Source organism: Cnephaeus nilssonii (assembly GCF_951640355.1).
Source record: "Cnephaeus nilssonii genome assembly, chromosome: 15".
Taxonomy (NCBI): domain Eukaryota; kingdom Metazoa; phylum Chordata; class Mammalia; order Chiroptera; family Vespertilionidae; genus Cnephaeus; species Cnephaeus nilssonii.
In genome coordinates this window covers 9,582,329-9,604,220 of record NC_137086.1, presented here as the reverse complement: position 1 = coordinate 9,604,220, position 21,892 = coordinate 9,582,329, and the positions used below count along the sequence as shown (strand labels likewise).

The 21,892-nt window shown below is 58.4% G+C and overlaps 1 protein-coding gene across 1 annotated transcript in view; it reads right to left on the bottom strand.

The window, feature by feature from the left end:
- KLHL29 (kelch like family member 29) overlaps positions 1-21,892 on the bottom strand; it is a 268,142-nt gene that overhangs the window by 42,258 nt on the left and 203,992 nt on the right. The window contains exons 4-5 of the mRNA XM_079791884.1: positions 14,613-14,754; positions 11,329-11,841 (exon numbers count right to left, since the gene is read on the bottom strand). Of these exons, the coding sequence (XP_079648010.1) occupies positions 11,329-11,841; positions 14,613-14,754 (655 nt within the window). The remainder of the gene's footprint in view (positions 1-11,328; positions 11,842-14,612; positions 14,755-21,892) is intronic.

Genomic DNA, 21,892 nt, shown 5'->3' with positions numbered 1-21,892 from the left:
CCTCAGCGGGAGGCACCATTCTCTTCCGGCCTCAAAATAGCTCCCTGAAGTCAGCGCTGACTTCTCACTGACTTCTTGCACAGAAATCTCTTCCAAGAGGCACTAGGGTCCAGAAGAGGGACAGATGGTCCCTTTCTTTTTATAACACGGCCAGACTTTGGAAGGGAAGAGCTATACACACAAGTTTTGCCTTCAGCAGATGTACTGTGGGCACAACAAGTACCACTTTGTGCTCCTCAGCAACCCTGAGCGGGGTTAGCTGGGGAGGGACTGGAATCGGGCAGAGCGCTGGTGGGCATGCAGGGGCCCAGGGACCACGGCGTGACGGTCCCTGTCCGGTCTGCAGCCAGACCTTGTGCTTCTGCCCAGCAGGTTCCAGGTCCATACCTCCTGGAAATGGTGTCTGCTCACCTTGCCCGAGCCCAGGAACCACCCAGCACCAGCCCCCTCTGGGCAGTGGCCATGTTTGAAGGGCTGGTGGTCTAGCCGTGTTCTTGCTCACCTCTCCCAACCAATCCCGAGGTCGGGTCTGTGAGCTGGGGTGGATTCGCTTCAAGAGATTCATGGCTCCGTTTTGTTTTGATTTTTAATGTGATTCTTCTTTGGAGAGAAACATCGATGTGCGAAAAATACCGATCAGGTGTCTCCCGTACGTGCCCTGACCGGGAACCCGCATCCTAGGTATGTGCCTATGATGGGAATTGAACCCGCAACCTTTTGGTGTACAGAATGATGCTCCAACCAACTGAGCCCCCCGGCCAGGGCCCCGGCTCAGTTTTACCACTTTCTCTCTTGAGCCGTTTATCACAGGGGTACCCAGTCCCCTGGCTGCGCTGGGCTGTTTGGGGGCCTTTGCGGTGGGCAAGGATGGCTGGGTGGACATGACATCTGCTGAGCTCCCGAAGGGCTGAGGGCTGAGTGAGATGTCAGTGGGAAGCCAAGTTCCCAGAGCTCTGCCCGGCGGCTCCTCGTCCATCGGGGACAGAGAGCTGAGACATCAATAACGGCTTCTAAATGGATGTGCTGCTGTTTGGTAGATTTCAAGGATTTCATCCATTTAAAAGGGCACAAGTTCAATTAATAGACCTCATTAACTTCAAAGATGTATCATCTTTGCACTGAATTGGCTCCTCCGTAGGATGACTGGCTCCATTAACTTTATTGCATCGGCAATACTCTGCATAAGGCGTGGGAGATGTTGCCGCAAGAACCTCCAGGGCTGCCTGACTCCCAAGCTCCGGTAGCTTCTGCGGGGACCAGTGCCCTGTCTGCAGCTCCCTCAAAGGGCCCAATGTCCCTCATTGATTTGCTTTGGGAATTAGGTCCACCCACCCACCCATCCACCCATCCATCCATCACACAACCTTTTGGAGATGAGAAAAGAACCCAAGAATCACCAATCTATATTGAGAAATATCAGACACATGACTCTGGCAGACATAAGAGAGCCATCACGGGACTTGCTCTTCATCAGCCCCAACTTAGCCTGTTGACTGGACAGGTTGCAACTGGGCAGCGTCAAGGTGTGGTGTGGAGAAAGGTGTGAGCATTGGAGCAGGCGGCTTTGCTACTGTCACTCCAGCTCTAGCCCTTATGCCTGGGCAAGCATCTGCTGCAAGCCTTGGCTTTCCATCGATGAATCTGCCTCCCAGGGCAGCTGCGAGGATTACCTAAGTACAGAGTGAATATGTAATGACTATAAGACGCCCACTCCATTCCCTTGCAGAAGACAAGGCTGCATCCACCAGTGTGTCCCACCAGCTCCCGGGAGGGGTGGTCCCTGACCTACAGCCTGAGACGGAGGCCCTGGGGTGGTCCCTGACCTACAGCCTGAGACTGGAGGCCCATGTCTACTTCTCTGCTCTCTGGGACGAATGGCATTAAATTAGGAATCTTGGAATCACGGCCCACACCAAAAAAACTCTGCCTCATCAAGCTGCCGTTTAGTCTAAGAAGGCAATGAATGTCTCCATAAGGAAGAGACGGAATATATAGGAATTCTTTCTGGATCCATCAGAATTGCTGAAACCCGCCTGTTCAAATGGCCAGACAGATCAGGGGCCTTCAGAATCCCCACGTGGCGGTGCCTTAACTTGGGGGCTTCAAGGCCCTGTGCGGCAGGTCGGCTTGTGGTTCGAATGGAGAGCAGGCATCCTGGGCCTGCCAACGAGGCCACTGCTTGGTCCTTAAAGGTGCCCTGCACCCTAATGGACAAGCACGGCTGACCACTAAAGGTATTCATGTTCCCAGGAGGGAGCTGGGCCTTTAAATGGATCTGCTAGTCCCCACTGGTGGAGCGCAGGTTCCCGCTCCCACGAGGTGGCATCTGCGATCCCTCCCGGCATGAAGGTTCTTTGGAAATAAAAAGCTAACCCCATAGATGGACGATTCTAATAATGGAAAATACAGTCAGTGCTCAGTTATCAGGGAGCCGAGTGAGCAGCGTGTAGGTGAACTGTGGTAAAATGATAAGACGTGCCATAGGGGTGGGACTCGACTCCAGTAGACTGGTGTCACACTGAGAAGAGGGCCATCTGCAAGCCAAGGAGCGAGGCCCCACCAGAAACCAACCCCCACAGCACTCCGACCTTGAACTTGCAGCTCCCCGAACGGTGAGAAAATAAATGTTTGCTATGTAAGCCCTCTGGTCGGTAGCATTTTGCATGGCAGCCCGAGCACACCAACACAGAGCCCGTGGCACTGGCCCCACAGATGATGGTGAGAAACCAATGCGTGCAGACCGGGGTCTGAGACACTGAGCGGTGACAACGTGAGAGGCCACTTGGGAGAGGGAGGGAAAGGCAGGGAGAGGCCCATGGGCAAAACCAGACAGTTCACGCCACACGTGGTCAGCCAACACGGCCCCGGGACAGTAGAAGGCCAAGAAGAGCATTGTCTTGGCGATGCCCTGAAAACCCTGGGGCTTCCCTCTGAGATATATTTTCTTTAAAGGGAAAGAGAACTACACTAAGGAAACAGGCAAGGACAAGTATTTCAATAGATAACAACCTTTCAGCCATTTTTTTCTTCGGGCAAATTGCACAGTGTTTTGTGTCCCTAGCCCACTCGGCCGGCCGGCCGGCATTATTTTCACCTTTCATGTTTCTGGAACAGTGAGTGTGCTCCTGAATAGAATGTCATTTCAACCAAATCGTTTCTCATGAGACCAGTGTGGTGCTGTGTTTCTCCAGGGTTATTTCATGGTTTGGGGGTACCATGACCCCCCTCCCACGGGGACAGGGAGCTGGGACACCACACCTCTGCCCAGCTCTCCTCCTCTCGAAACTCATTCCCACATACTGTAAGATTTCACTTATATGTGGAGTCTAGCAAAAACCAAAACAAATGAATAAACCAACATAAAAGCAGACTCATGGAAACAGAGAGCAAACAGATGGCTGCCAGAGGGGAGGGGAGTGAGGGGCCTGGGCGAAGGAAGGTGAAGGGGAATAAGAGGTACAAACCTGCAGTTATAAAATAAACAAGCCACAGAGATGGAGTGTAACGGCACAGGAAATATTGTCAATAATATCTTAATAACTTTGCATGGAGACAGACTTAATGTAGTAATCAGCCCATAAGGTACATAAATGTCAAATCACTATGTTGTACACCTGAAACAAATATGCCATGGTATGCCAACTATCCTATATAATAAAAGCCTAATATGCAAATTGACCGAATGGTGGAACGACTGGTCGCTATGACGTGCACTGACCACCAGGGGGCAGACGCTCAATGCAGGAGCTGCCCCCTGGTGGTCAGTGTGCTCCCACAGGGGGAGCACTGCTCAGCCAGAAGCCGGGCTCATGCCTGGCAAGTGCAGCGGCGGTGGCGGGAGCCTCTTCCCCCTCTGCAGCAGTGCTAAGGAGCAGTGAGCGGAGCAGTAAGGAGCAGTGAGCAGGCAGGCGGTAAGGAGCGAGGGGTCCCGGATTGTGAGAGGGCGAAGGCTGGGCTGAGGGACCCCCCCTCCAGTGCATGAATTTCATGCACCAGGCCTCTAGTATGTCAATAAAAAAAATTTAAAAAGCCCCCAAAACTCATTTCCAGACTCAAAAATGGAAAAGTCCTGGGGGTCAGCCAGACAGGGCGTGCCTTTCCTAGCCAAGATAGCCCGTGCTGGAGGTTTGAATAGTGACGAGGCCATGACCTCTGTGAAGTAAGGGGGAGAAAGGTTTGCAGAATTTGTGAACCTGGGTCTGCACCAATTTCCCAGAATGCCCCACCCCCGGCCCCCACCTGTGATTCTTTGACTAGATCCTAGCCCTTGAAGACTAAAGGAACCTTCACCTTGCGGGACCAGAATGGCCTCGGGGACAGATGAAATGGACTGTCCCTTGCCTACGAGCGTGGATCCCTGGCGGCCCCTGGCTGGGGAGAGAAAGAAGGCAGCTGGGTGGCTGGAGCAGAGTCCAGGAATGGCCTCTGTGTGCCAAGGATTCAGAGAACGGAATTCTTGGGCCTGTAGGTGTAAGTCACTAGCTGAACGGGTCTCACCTCAGGACAGGCCCTGCAAGCCACTGGAGTAGACACGTGTGTGTGCAACTCCCCTGAGAGATGAATCCATTGGGAAATCGTTATTCTGTGTCCTGGCACTCACCCCCAGCATTCCTCCTCCGGACTGGGCATCTGTAGAACTACCTGCCTTCTGTCTGCCGCCCCTCCGTCACTCTGACTACTTCCAAAGGCCCAGACCACGCCGACCTCCTTTCTCCAGCCCCTGTAGCGCTTATCGCCCGCACGCCCTGGACTCCCCAAGCGGAGTACAGGCTCCTCCAGGCAGACCTCCGCCCCTCCCAGGGCCTGGTACGGTGTCTGGGACACGGCGGGCATCACCGCAGGCCTACGTCCAGCAGGAGCCGAGACCTGTCTGGGGACGCAGCCAGCACACCGCTAAGTGTGGGCTCTGCACGCAGTAGGCGCCTAATCCTACACCCACTAGGTGCTCGGCGAGTGCTTGGCAGTGCACAGGGAGGGAGGCGGCGTGACTCAAAGCCCCTCGGTGTCCTCTGAGCGTCTGTGACCTAGAACCCGGCGGCAGTCCCTGCTGGTGCCGGGGGTCACTTAGGGCCAGAGCGGGGCTTCTGACCTCGAAGGTTCTCAGCAGGCACTGGGGGCTGAAAGCCATGTGCTGTTCCCAGCTCCCTGTCCTCCGCTCAGCGAGAAGGCCCAGGGGTCCCCGCTCTGCCTCTGTTCTGCTGAGCAGGGGAGGCCCTGAGAGGGGGGTCCCCAGGCTGGTGTCCCCGGGGGTCACCTCGGGCTCCGAGGAGGACACGTCGCTGGGTGGTCTGGCTGCCTGTGTTGCATCTCTCTGCTTGCCTGGTTCACTCAGCGTCAAATGATCTGTTAACAACACCGTTAAGTCCAGACAGGCCTCCCATTAATGATGAACAAACCCCCGGAGGCCAGCGCTCTGGGAAGGGGGAGGCTTCCCAGGCGGGGCGGGGCCGCTGTGTCCGCGGGCGGGCGGGCGAGGAGCGCCACATTCCAGGGCGAGGGCGAGTGTTGGGGTGGGTGCTGGAAAGGGTAACGGGGGAGGGTGGGGGGGACGGTGGGTTTGGCTCCAGACCTGTGCGGAGGGTTACGCCAGTCAGATCTGGGAGAATATTTTGGACAACCTTGCTTTAAAAACAATATTTCTTCTCTGGGATTCCTTAGAAATTACTGTAGTGGCAGTGATACCAACAGCTAGCATTGCTGTGAGCTCACTCTGTGCCCGGCACTGTGTTAAGACGTTGCATGCGTTATTAAACCCTTAATGCACGTGTGTGCGGATGGCGCGGTCACCGCTTCCACATCACAGATAAGGAAACTGAGGCTGAGAGACACCTGCTTCCCGGCACGGGTTCACCGGGTTCGCGGGGAGTGGAGTGTGCATTCTACCCAAGCCACGTGGTGCAGAACCTGGCTCGCCATCCCACCCTCCCGCAGCCTTGCTGGTTGATCTGTCCCAGGTAGGGATGTGGCCCCTGCTGTGTCCTTGGCACCCTGACATCAAGCTGAATGTCACAGGATGCGGAGAGCCCCTGCAGGGAGTTAGGAGGGGCCCCCGGAATTAGGGGAGGACCCCACCAGAGGCCTGGAGGTGCCTTTTGGTTAGGGCGAGGGTGGAGACCAAATGTTACAGTGGGAGAAGGAAGGCCCATTTCTGTTCAGAGCGGACCCCTGGGAGCTAGGTCTTGTGAGCATCCCGATGTGAATGCTGTTGATAGAACCTCCCGAGACGCTGGAGGGCCGGGGGTCTCTGGCTTTGTCACATGGGGCCCCTGGAAGACCGTGGGCACGGAAAGTGGCCCCGGAACTGGCCGTGAAAATAGTCCCAGCAGACAGGTTTACAGGGATGGCTACGTGCTAGGCACCACTCCCGGGCTTCACGTCAAAGAACTCGCTTACTCATCACAACAACCGCAAGGACCAGGTCCTGCTAGGACCCCCCTTTTACAGACGAAGGAACGGATACAGTGTCAGGTCCCCCATTCTGCTGGAGGCGCTGGGGTGCAGGAGCAGACGCAGGGGAAAGGTATGGGCTGACGGGCTGCAGAAGGAAGTCACACACGTAATTTCCTGTCCGCTCAGGCCCCTGGGCACCAACCTGCTTTCCCCGGCCAAAGGGAGGAGGCAGCTGGAGAGGAGTCAGAACCGCCGTGGGTCGTTCCCAGCCCAGGGCTTTGTGCCTTCACCCATCTCACGCTATTTGAGCATCCCTCAGAGCCTGGCACTGGCCGGGGGGCTGGAGGTGGCACGGGAAGGGGATGGGGACTGGCCATCCGGGTGGGAGAATGACCCAGGAGTGGGTGCTCTGCCAAGGCACGGAGCACCGCTGGGTGGGCGAGAACCCAGGGAGTGGAGCGGCTACAGGGCAGCCTGTGAGCAGAATGGCACGAGGTGAAGGGGGAGAGGGGCAGGAGCCAGGCCCTACGCACCGGGTGGGGGATGGGCATTGTCCTGAGAGGAGAGGGGCCGCTGTGACTGCGCCGAGGGCCTGGAGGTCACCAGAGCAGGCCAGTGGAGAGGAGAGGACTGAGCCGAGGGCCTGGAGGTCACCAGTGGAGGCCAGTGGAGAGGAGAGGACTGAGCCGAGGAGGCGGGGTCCAAGGAGTTTGCAGACCCAGTGCCCAAGCGGAAAAGAAGAGTCAAGGGCAAACGCAGGCCGTGATTTTGAACTCCTGGATGGATTCGTGAGGTCATTTCTGAGACAGAGACCCAGGAAGAGCGGGTCTGTGGGAAGATGACTTCAGTCTGGACATTTCATGCCTGTGGGCTAACCGTGTGTGGGCAAATGGCTTTATCTCGCATTCCCATCTTCTTCTAGAATATTCATCGCGGGTGCAGAGGGTGCAGTGTGCCCTGGCATGGCAGAGGGCAGGGGAGGGAGACCTGGGATCTATGCTGGCCTCACGGCTGGGGGCGGTAGTCCTGAGTCCCCCTGCAGGGCAGCTGATGCAGCAGCTTGGAGGGAAGGGACATGGAGGCGCCACGAAGGGGCTTGGTCGGGGGCTGCCAGCCCTGTGAACAGCTCGGGGCGGGGCCTGGCTTTCCACCCTCTCACCAGCTTCTTTGCTCGGCCCGACTCTCCAGACCTGGGGCCACTGTGGATGGGACGACGGCTTTTGGTGTAAAGGCGGTTCAGTGCTACGCGTGTTCGTGTGGGTCTCCTCAAATCCTCCTCGAGGGTAGACGAGAGAAAGGAGGCTCGGAGAGGTCAGGAGACTCGCCCGTCACACAGCTGTTCACTCTGCCCCAAAGCATCGTCAGCAGATCCTGTCTTTGCCAAGCAGAAGGCGGCACGAGGGCAGACAGGGCTCCGTGGGCTGGAGGCCCAGGGACAAGGATGGGAGGTGAGGAGAGGTGGGACCACAGGACGGGGCCACACACACTGCCTGTTCCCCGACCCTGGGGACCCTCATGGCCCCTCCCTCTGGGCCTACAGAGTCTAAAGTCAGAACAGAGAAACTTCTCACTTCAGGTCAACTTGGACTTGGCTTTTTGGTGCAGAAGCACGTGGGAGTGGGAGCAGTCTGGCTTCTCTGTCCTGGACACGTGGGTGAAAACGCAACTGCTTTTCTGCAGCTACTACCAGGCCCAGGGCCGGGCCTCACAAGGTCTCTGGCTACCCCCTCCGCTACCAGGAATCCTTTGAAAGGAAGGGGATAGGAAGGATGACCTCAGTAGCTTGCACTTCTGCCGTGCCCCCCTCGGCTGGGACCAGGGCCGTGACATTAGACTTGAAGGCTTCCAGACCTGAGGTTGGCCACCACCTGTGCCCACGGATGAGCTCACGGGATCCAACCCAACAACAAGACAAATGGCTCGGGTGTTTTACAACAGGATACAAATGGAACTAATTCTTTTTTCCTCCCTTATCACTTTGCACACGTGAAATCAGTTTTAATTAGCTCTCCGTCTATCCCCGTAAGCCAAATAAGGAAGAAACGCCACAGATTCCTCCCACCCCCAAATGGTGCTTAGAGAGAGAAAGATTTATCCTTGCAAGTTTCGTAAGAAAATCTATATGTGCTCAATGCATTTAAATAACACTCATTAAAGCGAACTGCATGCAAGCTGCCTTCTCTCGTCACAGATGAGAGACAGTAGCTTGACCCATTGCAAATCAAAAAGCATTTCCACACCACCTTTATTTTTCAACTGGTTAAGTTTTCAGATGAAAGTCCCAACACCCTTTTTTGGGGGGGAGGCAGACTCACATAAATACACCCTCCCCCCCCCCCCAGAAATTTCAGCCCAGTCGATTGGAAGACAATGACAAGAAACAAAATGTGAAATTTTAAATCAGGGCACTAATGAAACCTAAAAATACCAGTGGCTCCTCCCTCTGGCTGGCAAGACCTGGTCCTCGTGGATGGGATTTCTCCATAATTACTCAACCCCGTGAGAGGCTAGGCTGTCACGTCAAACAATAGGAGGGAAAGTCGGGAGACTTTAATGAGCGAGGTCTCAAGGCGAGCCATGATGGGTCTTATTATAACGCTGGGCAAGGTTTCAGCCAGTGAACAGGAGAGAAGGAAAGTTCTCTTTTCCCTAAAGTGGAGTTCAGGCTAGTGTTGACGTGCCACGCAGTGCCTCCCGGTCCCCTCCTGGAGCCGGCTGTCCGTCACTTAGGAGTGTGAAATCAATGGGGCTCCGGAGATGTAAAATCCCCAGGGGCGGAATTAAAAGTGACCCAAATCCAGACCCACACGGTCTTGTCAGGAACATGATTCTCACACGGCAAGTTCCAAAGATGTGATTTCAAAATTTGGGCTTCTTATTTTAAAAATATGCAGTTGTTTGACATTAGATCTGACAGACAAATTATAGCTTTAGCAATAGAGGCTTTTAGGATTAGAAATGAAAGGAGAAATTACTTAAAAAACACACACACCACAACACAGACACACACCAACAAACCCACCAGGCCTGCGTTGGGAGGCCTTTGTATGTGTGTGTTTCATTGTCTCTCTTCACCGGAACGTAAGGAGATACATCAGCGGACGAGGCCGTGAACACAGAGAATCAAGTTCAATGTAATTTCTGGGGAAACAGCCAGCTCTCTATCGAAGTCTGCGTGAGGGTTGTCACTGGGGGGATCTCACTGACTCACCAGAAGGGGGCGCCGTGGACACTTCCTAGGCACATCCCATTCCCATACCTAGCACTGAATCTACCCTTTGGGGCTGGAAGAGGGAAGCCCATCAAGGCCCCTCTTTCCTCTCCTCTCCTGTCCATGGGCTTGGGCCCACCATAGAGGATGGTTCACGTCCTGGAGCCCCACAAAGAGGCTGCAGGTCTGACTCTGCAATGACCCGCTGGCCAGTGTGCCCAGGGGCCAGCAGGGGCCAGTCTCTACCACTGCATCCTCATCTGTGGACTCAGGTGCCTGAGGATGATGCCTGGCAGCTTTGGGGAGGCGGATCCCAGTTCCCTGCTAAACCCCAAATGAGGGACTCCATCCAGTCCAATCCGGGCCAGTTACCAGTTTCCTTTCTGCACAGAACAAGGCCTTTTCCTAGATGCATGCCTGAAACCTGGCAAGTCAGCAAGACCCTTCACCAGTCCCGGGAGGCTGCCAGGTGAGGGCGTTATGCTCCCCCCGGCGGGGAGAAGGGAGCCCACCCACAGCCTCAGGCCTTGGCAAGGCCCCGGAGCAGCTGGGACACCCAGTGCCCACTGTGTCAGAGTTGGCAACATGGACGCTGGGAGGAAGTTTCTGTAAAGGGAGAGAGAGCTTAACCAAACAAAAAAAATTATTTTAGTCTTATTTTTTTTTTTTAAAGATCTTAAACAAAGCAAGAGTTTACCAGAATTTAGATGTAATTTTCTATAATTTTGTTGTTTAAAACTAGTGCTTTTTTCCAAAACAAAGACAGTCAGGGCGCCATGAGACTGGGAACGAAACCCAGTGAAGATCTAGGTTGTGGGGGTGCTTGACAAGGCCTGGAAATCACCCGAAAGGATGAAGGTGGAGAGTCATGAGCAAAGGCGGGAAGAGAACAGCTGGCTGGAGCCAGTGCTCCACAGGAGGCAAGGCCCCCGAGATGCAGTCTCAGGGGCTGTAAATAGGGGGGCTGAGGATCGTGCCCAGAGACCCACACTTCCTAGGTCCACCTCCCCGCCCCTTTCCACGAGGCCTGGGTCCCCCAGCAGGCAGACCGCTGGCCAGGTCCCTCCTGCTGCACCGGGCCCAGGCCGAGCTGCCTCCTTTCCGCACTCAGGAGGAGCAGGCCTGGCTGTCTGCGGCTCTAGGGGCCCCGTCAGAGCCTCACAGAGCCACCCTTGGGTCCTTGAAACAAAAAAATCCAACGGGCTCAGGATGGTCTGGGAGTGTCTCCTGGGCCTCGGCGAATGCCCGGGGAGGCGCTCTCATCCGATGGCACGGCGGAGGGTGCTTTTCTGGGGAGGAACACGGACAGTTCAGATTCCCTCTGTCCGCGTGGCTGGAAGATGGAAAAGGCCCAAGGGACTGTTTCATGGAGCCCTCAGGGGGAACAGATGACGCCTGCTCACTCTGCACGTGGCCTGGCCTTGGGGTCAGAGGTGAAATGGCCTAGGGCTTGGGCTGGGAGCATAAGGACCCTGGACTTGGCAGACTCGCCCTCCCCTCCTCTTCCTGCCCACTCACATTGGCCTGCACCCCTGTCCTGTCTTCCTCCTTCTCCTCTGTCCGAGGCCGGGGGGCCCTACTGCAGCCTCCAGGGTGGGAGGGGTCAGAGGGCGCTGCTGGGGAGCACAGACCACCAGGAAGCACGCTCCTGTCCGTGCACGTCGCAGTGAGCACGTGGGGGAGGCACAGACGCAGGCACACAGGGAGCACGTGGCAGCGGGACTTACCTTTGGGGTGCCCGGGGTCGGTGAACTCATACTTCCCCACACCAATGGTCCGCAGCATCTGCAGCCCGTGGGCGGAGTCGGTCGTGGGGGGCCCGTTGGTGGCAGGGGCACCGCTGGGGCGAGTGGCCGACGGCTGGGCTGGCGGTGGTGGAGGCAGCAGGGGCCCTGCCATGTGACCGTTGCCCACCGCCGTGGGTCCCGGGCGGGCCACCTGCCCCACGCCAGGCAGTGCGGAGACGGCCAGGGGCTGTGGGCTGGCATACAGGGCCTGGGCGGGCATGTTGACCACCACGCTGCTCAGTGGCTGAGAGGGCGGCTGTGGCAGCGAGTAATGGCCTGGCATCAGCGGGAGCTGGGGCCCCACGTGTGGAGGCAGTGAGGGGGTCACCCCGATGACCGGGGCCTGGACGTTCACAGCCGGGCTGAAGGTGGGAGGCTGGGCCACTCCATAGGAGTGTGCGATCAGGGCGGGCTGGCTCCCGGCGGCCACCGTGGTCACCCACGGCCCTGTGCCTGCAAGGGAGATGGAAGAGATGTCATCCGCCGGTTATACATTCACTCAGCAAACACCGGCTGCCCCAGGCCCTGGGCTGGGCGCCGGCGTCACAGGGGTGGGCAAGACACCTGTGCCCAGGAGCTCACAGAATAAGCACCTGCGATGACAGGAGCAGGAGAGCGGCGCCTCAGGATATGTGAGCAGGTGGCTGCGAGGGCTCGGGAGGGACCGCAGTCTTCCTGGGACAGGTTGAGAGGCAACAGAACAGACAGAAAAATGGGGAGGCCTTCAACGAGATCTGGGTTCAAAGCCTGGCTCTGCCCCTTACTAGCTCAGAGCCTGGGCCAGTTGCTCATCTCCTCTGAGCCTCGTTCTTCCCATCTGTGACCTGGAACTAGCAACACCCACCTCATAGGTCTCCTGGGAAGCACGGAACGAGGAAAACATCATATTTTGAAACCACTAGCAGAGGGCCTGGCATGTGCTAAATGCCCCATACATGCTGGCACTTCCCCTTCCTCTTCGGAGAATCACGGAGGGGGCGGAGATGGCTGGATTGCGATGAGAGTTTCCGCTGGGCAAGGCAAGAGCAGCCGAGCCCAATGCCGTGCGGGGGCGGGAGCTGCAGGAGGGCAGAGCTGGGGGTGTGGGCGGTGTGGGAAGTCAGGAGGGGCTGCTCTCTATGGCCTCACTGGGGGGCCGGGCAACCTCTGTATCGCCAGCCTCGGGGGGAGGGGGGGATGTGAGAAGTCCTTTTTGGTCCTGAAGGAACGTGTGGCTGAACAAGGGGGTGCAGCTCCCGAGGCCTGGTACAAGACGCAAGCCCAGGGCAGGCAGGGCAGGGCCAGGGCCCCCTGAGCGAGCTGCCATTGAGGGGACTCAAGCCGGCTTATGAGTGAGACCAGAGGATCCTGCGACAGGCAAGGCCCGTCTGTGTTGCCTCCGACTGAACGGGTGTAGATGTAGGTCTTTGTCACCTCAGCTTTCCGGATGCCTCTGGAGTGGCCGTGTAGACGGAGGGCGAGGCACTGAGGAAGGAGGGTGGGCCACCAGCCCAGAGGCTAGAAGCTGGGGCTGGGAGCTCCCTCACAGAAAGAGAAGAATCAAGGCGGCAGGGCAACTATCCAACCACCAGAGGGCGCTGTCCCCGAGGAGCTGTCCAAAGGGAGAGCCACCGGGCCTGGTGGGGACAGCGAGGCTTAGAGCGAGGCTTAGAGTCAGCCAGACCGCGCTTTAGGCCTGGTTCTGCCCTCACCAGCTGAGTGGCCTCAGGCACAAGCCTCCCCGAGTCAGTTTCCTCATCTGCAATGGGACAGGAATGACGCCAACTTTGCAGGGCTGCTGCGAGCATGGAGATGCCATGGAACGAGGCACGTCCCGTCCCAGCCGTGCAAACCAACAGCTCTGATCACCAAGAGGCGGGAGGAAACGAGAGGCTGGCCAATGTCGGCGAAGCAGCGCCAGCAAGATTCTAGAAAGGGCTGCCGAGGGGAGACTGTCCCTCAGCCTGGAGAAGAGGAGGTGGCGTCACCACAAGCCAGCCTGGGGTCTCAAGAACAAAGCACGGCCTGCCAAGCTCAGTTTTCTCCAGGGTTAGCCCGGGGGCCCTAGAAAATGCTCCAGAACTTCTGAGCGCAGCAGGAGGTCTCAGACAGCTCTGTGGGAAGATCCAGAGGTGCCGTGGGGCGGAGGCCCCGATGTATGAGGGGGGCGGCCCCGAGGATGCCGAGGCCTGGAGAGAGGTGTCTGAGGGTGTGAGCCAAACTCTGCTCACCTGTCACCAAGGATGACTAAGTCTGCAGGTGACAATATTGGGAGGACGAGGCACTGGTCAGCAAGGGAAGCAGGAACCTCAGAGATCCCAAGGGACAAGGCCTTCTGGCCCTTGGGCCTCCGCCCCTAGCTGCCTCACCAGCCTGCGAGGCGATGGCCAGGGTCAGGGCAGCCACGGGACAGCGTTGGGCTCTTACTGCTGAGACAGCATGCGATGCGGCTGCCAGCAGAGCAGAGGGGACACGGGCTGCGGTGAGCAGAGCGGAGGGGCTGAGCGGAGGCCCTGGGCAGGCCCCACGCGGTCCTTCGTGCTGCCGTCCTGGGGATCACTGTTGAGCAATGAGATTGGAGCAAACCCTCTGAAGGGAAAGGCACTGGAAACTGGGCTCCGGGCGGGGCTGAAGAACGTGGGTGTTGATCGCACAGAAGACTCGGAGGGGGAGGAGTGGGCTCTCCAGAGAGCTGCAGGGCTGCGGCACGGAGGGCCAAGGGGACGGGCGTGTGCATCCTAAGGGGGGTGTGGGACTGATGGAGATAGCGCGGACGGCTCTGGTTATGTCCCAGCTGTCCACAGAAGGCCTGGCCTGCTGTAGGAAGTGGTGTGTGAATCCCCCGTCCTGGGGAGGGGTGTGGAGCGCCCCCTCCCCATGTAACCATTGGCAAGGCAGAACTCACTGGAAGGCGTGACTTGAGGAACTTGTTATGAATCAGGGTGCTGTTTGGGAATAACTATTCAAAGTCGCCCCGAGCCCACCCAAGTCACTCCCACCATGTCACTCTCACTCCCCTGCTTCCTCCCAGAGACTCTCTTGAGTGGCAGGGGAAGGGGATAGAGACACAGCCACCACCCAGGGAATGACATGCAGTGCCCCCACCCCACTCAACACAGCCTGGGGTCCGGGCTGCTGCGGGCCCCTGGGTCAGGACCTGCTGCAGAGCGGGGGTACCCGGTAGGCCCCCAGCACCTCTCCCAGCCCTGGGCATAGGTGCCTCTGCCCACGGAGGAAGTACACACCTGGATTGTCGCTCTCCCTCATCTGTTTGGAGGGCGGCTCATCGGTGTCCCAGGGCGTGGCCTGATTGATGGGCGTCTGCCCCCACCGGATGCTGGTCGTGAGTCCCTGGGACTGACTGTCTGCTTTGGAGATGCCGGGCGCCTGGGGAGAAGCAGAGCAGGAGGGTGAGCACAGCCCGGCAAGGGTGCTGCCCTGGGATCCGTGTCCCCTTCCTGCACCCCAGCAGTCCTGCTGCTGCCTGAGCCACGGGCCGGTCCACGGGGGAAGGACAGCACTGTGGCTCAGTGGTAGCAGCTGTGGCCTCTGCTAAGCTCCCGCCTCTGGGGCACACACCCCAGGACCCCCCTGGCCCCCCTCTGTGGCCACTCACGCCACTGGAGCCATCACAAAGAAAAGAGCGTCTGCCCTGAGCTGTGAAGTCCTCCAGCCCCCGGGGCATTCATAAACTGTAACAATACCCACAGGCATGTGCTGAGCGCCGACTGCATACTCAGTGCAGGCTCAGTGCCACCGTACACCGGGCCCTTTGACACATGAGAGAGCGGCTCTCCAAAGCTCAGCTCCCAGGCCCCACCCTGCCCCCACACCAGCCCGGAGGCCCTAGAAGTCCCACTTGGGAGGAGATAGGGGCGGGGGGTGGGGACGGCGGGGGTGGGGGTCGGGGGGGGGGGGACCCAGGCTGGTGGGAGGACAGCTCCCGTCCTGCCGCCAGGAGGGAGGCAGGCCTCACTCTCTAACTGAGATCACGAAAGAGCAAGGAACCCCAGGGTGAAAGCAGCCATGAGGACGGCGCTGGTCTCCGAGCCTCAGCCGGATGATGGGATGTTCTGCAATCGTGAAAACTCACGTTTCCTGGGCGTTCTCAAGGAGACGGCAAAATGCCACGAGAGACGCGGGACCCAGAGTGACACAGCTATCCCCGCACCATGTGAGCAGTATGTGTCGGAGGGAGAAGCTAAAACGTTCGCAGGGGTGCTGTCCTTGGGGGAGAGGGTTCGGGGTGGCGTTTATTCTCTTGCCTACACTCTCCTGTATCTGCCAAAGGTCCTACTATGGCCATTACCATTATCATCACTACAATGACAGGGTGGGCAGGCGCAGGCTTACAGTTGTCCCCATGGAAAACAATACAATAGCGAATGAAGATCAGCACAGACTCACAACTGTAACCCTGCTTCTGACCCACCCTGTATAATAAGCAGTAAACAAACAAACAAATAAACAAACAAAATAAATAAAATAAAAATCCAGAAAGCAGGTCGGAGAGCCTGGGACTGGGATCACTGGGATGGGAGGGGGTGTGGGTCTCAGCAGAGGTAGTTTCAGGAGCGACCGTGGTTCCCAGGAGTTCAGCCAGAGTCCAACAGGTTTGGGGGTGAAGAGCGAGGTGGGGTGGGGGGCAGAAACAGCTGCCCATTGGAGACAGTCACCAAAGGCCAAAGGAGCCCCACGGGGTGTCTGCAGGCCTTTCTGAGGTGAGGCCATGGTCCTGGTGATGCTGATGGAAGCTGAGCCAGGGCCCCGGCCGGTGGGGCAGTGCCTCCTGCTGGCCTCCCTGACAGTAGGTCCCCGGGGTGGGGGGGGGGGGGGTGCATGAGCAGGGAGGGCAGAGGGCCCCTAGTGGGGCTTTGAAGCCTCCTGGGGAGGACCACAGCCTGCACGGGGCCGCTGGGAGGAGCGGAGCCGCATCCCATTAGGCCCATAGCTGCGCTGCGCTAACTGCATTGGGCTGCACCTTAGCTCTGGCCTGCGTTTCGGATGCTTGGCATCTGAGAACAGAGCGGCAAACAAAGGGAAAGAGGAATCTCCCGAGGGAAGAACAATTCAACGGACAAGCTTCCTAGTCGGAGACTCCTGCCCCATTGCTGTCCGTGGGACAGATGGCGAGAGGGGTGGGGACTTAGCCACGTTCTCCAACAGTCTTCCGGAACTTAAGGAACAACAGTGTGGCTTCTGCAGCGTTCTCTAAATAAACAGACAGCTCTCCAGGGCGCCCCGTCTGCACCCCTCTGTCTTCCCAGGTTCTCGGGGTGCTGGTGGGTTCAGAGGCTCACAGGCTGCTTCCCCGTAATCAAAGGCATTGAGGGCGGGGGGGGGGGGGCGGGGGGAATCCTGTGTGACGTCCCATCCAGGGCCCAGTTTGGGGTGAAGTTTGAAGGCAGACACCTCAGCCTCCTCACCAGCATCCTCCTTCACTGGTAAGACAGAAACCCTTCCTGCCAGTAGGGGGCGCTGCAGACCCTCTCTGCTACCCTGGGTCTCTCCCAGGCCAGAGGTAGGTTTGGTCCACAGGGACCTCCTCTGTCTCATTTCTCCTCTGCGTAATCAGTGTCAGGGCCCTGCCTGGTCCCTTGACAGGGAAGGCAAGGGCCTGGGCCTGGTCCTTACAGCAGGCGCGGCTGGGGTGCCCCCTCAAGAGGGGGAACCAGATTCTGAACTCTACAACTTCGCGAGCCCCAGTGTTTGCCCTGACATTGCTTCCAAAACCCTCCTGCCAGCTCGGTCGCCGGTGCCTTCTTGGTTAGCTGGTTTGTTCCACAGAACTGGGCCCCTGTCCTGTGCCCAGCCCTGCCCGAGGCACGGGGCCGCCAGTCCCAGCAGAGGGAGCACTCGGCACCTACGCCAACAGTGGGGACTTAGACGCCAGAAGGAAGCTGGGGTGCAGGGGGTTCTGGGGTGCTGGCTGGGGGTGACTGGGTGTGGTGACAACTGGCTTGCTGTCTGGCTGTGTCTTTCATGAACATTACAAGCAAGTTCTTCCGTACAAGAACTGTGTTCTGCTGTGAGAAACGCCGAACCCCTTTTTGCTTCAGGGAAGATGAACAAGGCCACTTGTATTCTCCCCGGCACCAGCAGCTTCTGGAGCGAGGGGCAACTTGCAGTTCAGGAGTTTTTATTTCTTTTATTACAGGAGTGACGCGAACATTCTGTCCTCTGCGTCCTCCAGAAAAAACACGGACGTGGGTGTGCGGTGCGCCGAGGCACCCGGCGACCGGGCCCCCTCCGCCTGCCAATGGCCCAGGTCCAGGGAAACGTGTGGGCTCTGGGGGCTGTGTGGGCCCGAAGCCCCGGCTCTAAGCCTCCCCCATGGTCCGGAGGTCAGAGGTCCGAGAGTCACCGAAGGCTTCCCAGGCCACCCCAGCCCAAATGCCAGGCTTCTGGATCCCACTGCGAGCCAGGGGGCTGCCCTGCATTCTGTGAGAATGCCACAGAAACAACCAGGACAACAGCTCCGGGCGCATGTGTGTGTGTGTGTGTGGGGGGGGGGGGTGGGGGGGTGGGGGGTGAGAAGCAGGAGGGGGAGACAGGGCTGGGAGAGCCTCCCTGACCTCCTGCCACTGCCATTGTCCATCCGGGACATCAGTGAAGCCGCCGGACACCTGGCCTTTCCCCCGCGGCCCTGGCCGTGCTCTCTCCGGTGACACGATGGCCCTTGCAGACAGAGGCCGACGAGGACAGCCCTCCTGCCTGGCACCACGAAGAGGCCCTATCTGCCCATCATCCAGCCGGAGCAGGATTCTCTCTGCCTCCCTTTAATGAGATGCTAATGGGATGCATCATTAACGCAGCAGCTTTTAAACCCGAGCTCTTGTAAATTTTCAAAGGTCACATTTTTACGGTAGCTGACAGCATCCTGCTTCTTTCAGCGACTGAAGAACACTAAAGACCCTGATCCGTAATGGATGGGACTCTGTGAGGCGGCTGCTCGGGCCCGGGCGCCCGCTGTGGGGGTGGGGGGTGCTGGGGAGCCTCCTCCTGCAGGAAGCCTCCCGGGGCGCCTGGCTCATGCTCTATCAGCTCGGGGAGAGCCAGTTACACGCTGCCCGCCCACAGGGCTGCATCGGGGCCCGTGCCCGTGGGGGAAGGTGTGCGGGGCACAGGCGGTGCACTTTGCAGAGATGCCTGGCCGAGGGGCGAGGGGCTGACACCGCTGGGGACGCAGAGCCACGTTCCCTCCCACAGTGTCACCCGCTCACCAGGCTGTGCGCCCATGAAGCTGTTGCAGTCCAGAGGGGCTGCCTTTTCTAACGTGTTCACCCAGAGGGAGCACGGTTTCCTGCTTTGCACAGAGGTGCCACACGGGCCAGCAGGGTCCGGGTGGTTTGAAGGATGAGCCTCCCTGGGGGCCCTCACGTGTCTTGCTTCTTCCAGCTCCTACGCCCTGTGCACAACATCTGTGACAACAGCTGGCGCGCTGCCTCTCAGGGCTGTGCTGACCCTGCGTTGGTGGGCCAGCTCCATGAGGGAGGGAGCCGGCACGCTGCCCGGCCCAGTCCGTGCCTGGCCGGGTGCAGGTGCCCAGGGAATGAATGCAGGGTCTGTGGGCTACAGTGTTGGCCAACAGTAGGAACATGCCTCACTGTAGGTTTGATGCATGTGTCAATGCATGGAGTGCAGTCAGGAGGAGTAAATGACGTGAGCAACCGAGCAGGGGGGTGAGGCGGTGTGGTGTGCTTGGGCAACCTGGTGCAACGCGTTCCCCTCATTGGGGAGAGGGGGTTTCCAGACTGTGGGGGCCTTGTGTGCTGGGACTCCAACACCGCTGCCCTGGAGGCTGCTCGGAGGCTTGGTGCCCCAAACCTCTGCCCCTGCTCGTGGGCCTGGTATTGTGGACGACTGGGTGCCGAGGTTGGTGCCCGCCTCGGGGCGGGGGGGGGGAGACGGGCGGGGGCATCTTCTACAGAAACCGGAACTCAGCTCCTTCCACTGTTGCCAAGAAGATCAGAAGACAGTGAACCGACAGAGCCTGGACATCAGGGAGCGATTCCAGAATGGGCGGGGCTGGTGCTGGGCCCCCAAACTAGGCTGCATCCAATAAGGCTGATGGATTCGGGCGGAAGTCACCCCCAAAGGACCCCACAGCACAGTCAGTGTGTTTCCAGCCTACGCACCTCTGACAGAGCTGGGCTCACGCGGGCCTCCTCCGGGGGAAATGACAGGGCCAGCACCCGGGACCCGTCCCTGCCGATGAACCCGCAAGCCCTCACCCTGCTGTCACGTGTGCGGTGCTGGCGGGGACTGCCTTCTGCCGAGTGTCACTGAGGACAGCCAGCCCCGCCCTTCACAGGAGCAGCCCTTCCCCACCAGGGAGCCGAGGGCCCCAGCCCGCACGGGGGTAGAATTGGTGGAATTGGTCAGACACTGCTTCCGTGCTCCCGTGGGCCAGAAGCCCTGTTGGGCACTGGACGCAGTGATGGTCAAGGCTTGCTTCTCACCCCCGAGAAATTTACACCAGCGGCATGGGACACACCCACCCCAAGGACCCGTGAGGATGACAGGCTGGAGGAGGGACCGTAGGAAAGAGAGCCGCGATGCCGTGACATTGCGCCAGCTCGGAGCCGAGCCCTTTAAGGGGACTCACAGCCTCTGCCTGGGTCTCTCAGACCCTCCAGTTCAGACCAGAGATCAGAATGCCACTGAGTGATTCTAGTCAACACCACGGGAGCTCGGAGGGTCCAGCCAAGCCCTCCCAGAGGGTCTGGGCACACATTTGTAAGGTATTACAGAATGCTGTTTAAAGCCACTTAACACAGAGGGAGACACAGTCTACTGTGCACATTGCAAAACAGCAAAAGATCCAAAGCCCTTCATGTGTTGCTCTTGACATATAAACGCTCCAGTTTTACATGCATCCCTTTGTGTTCCCCAGAGGACGGGGCAGCGTAACTATAGCAGGGGATGTAATTACATAAATGCTAAAACTAAGTCACTGCAGCCTCTCCCCAGGCACATGCTGCTAGGGGATGGGGCGGGGCGGGGGGGGGGGGGGGCTTGGATGAAAACTGAGAAGCCACAGGGAGGACAACTGAGAAGCCATGGGTGACCTGGGGCGGATCTGCAGCCTCATTTTTGTCTCATGACTCCCTGTCACTTCTATCTAATTTGGGAAAGACGAGCTTTGGTGTGACACCCCCTACACCCCAGCTTCGGATTCTGAGGGCCCCTTCTGACAGAGGCCTGCTGGTGTGGCCTGAGCCCTTTGGCATCTTTTCTGATTTGAGGTGGGAGCCGGAAAACAGGCTCTGCCAGCTTCCCTTGCAGCTAGAACACCAGCATGTGCCTGCGGCTCATACACCCTAGGGGAGAGTTCCGTCTGGAAGTTGGGCAACATGAGGAAACCAGTGCCGCTCCGCGTCCACGCCCGGCAGAGGTCCGCGGCAGAGGCACGTCGATTTGGGAGCACGCCGATGGTGGAGGCTCTGGTGTCCTGGGCCCAGCAGCTGGGGAGCACGCTGTCCCTTCTCTCTTACTCTGGAGGGTTCTCGGGTCTCCTCATCACAGCGCTGCCAGCTCCAGGACTGAGCGTCGCTGGGGAGGCCACTCCCTGCAGAGTGGACGTGCCGCTCCCTTCCCGGGTCCCCTCCACTGCAAGGCGCTCAGGTTCTTCACCCTAAGGGCACCCGTGCAGACTGATGGGCGCTGGTTTTTAGAAACTGTACCCGGACTGGTGTTTGGGACTGCGCGTGGGAACCTGTCGGGGACCCTGCACGACAAAAGTGAAGCCCCAGGAAGGCAACCCTTACGTAAAGGAATGATATTGAAATGGGGGGTGGGGGGTGGGTGGGATTCAGGCTTGGGGAGGAGCTATTTTGGTGTCTGGGTTTTTCATTTACTTATTTAAGAAAAATATATTTTTATTATTGATTTCAGAAAGGAAGGGAGAGGGAGAGAGAGGCAGAAACATCCACGATGAGAGAGAATCATTGATCGGCTGCCTCCTGCACGCCCCACCCTAGGGATCGAGCCTGCAACCAGGGCATGTGCTCTGACCAGAAATCGAACCGAGACCTCCTAGTTCATAGATCGACGCTCAACCACTGAGCCACCCTGACCAGGCTGGTGTCTGGGCTGTTTAGAGTCCAGCTCATGGATTATACACCTAGATTGTTGGCTCTTTAGGACCTGCCAGGTTATCAATGAGAGCACTGACTTAAAAGGTCACACAGGTACAGGTTCGACCACCTCAGTTGTAGGGGTTCCCCAGCGTTAGTGCACATAAGGATCTGGGGGGGGGGGCAGGTTTCTGGATCTAACCCCAGCGCTTCTGAATCAGAAGGTCTGGAGTGGGGGAACCCCAAAATGTGGCCCTTTAACAAGCCTACCAGGTGATGCAGGTGGTCCTTGGACCCCGCTCTGGGGAGCGATGGCAGTGTTGACATTCAAGCCCTCCGGCCATTTGTGCCCTCAACGAGGTGACCTCAGAGCCGAAGCTGCTGGCGGGGCTGGCCTGGGACAGAGCTTTGGGCCTTGCTCACGGGGCTCACCGGCGCCGGCTCTT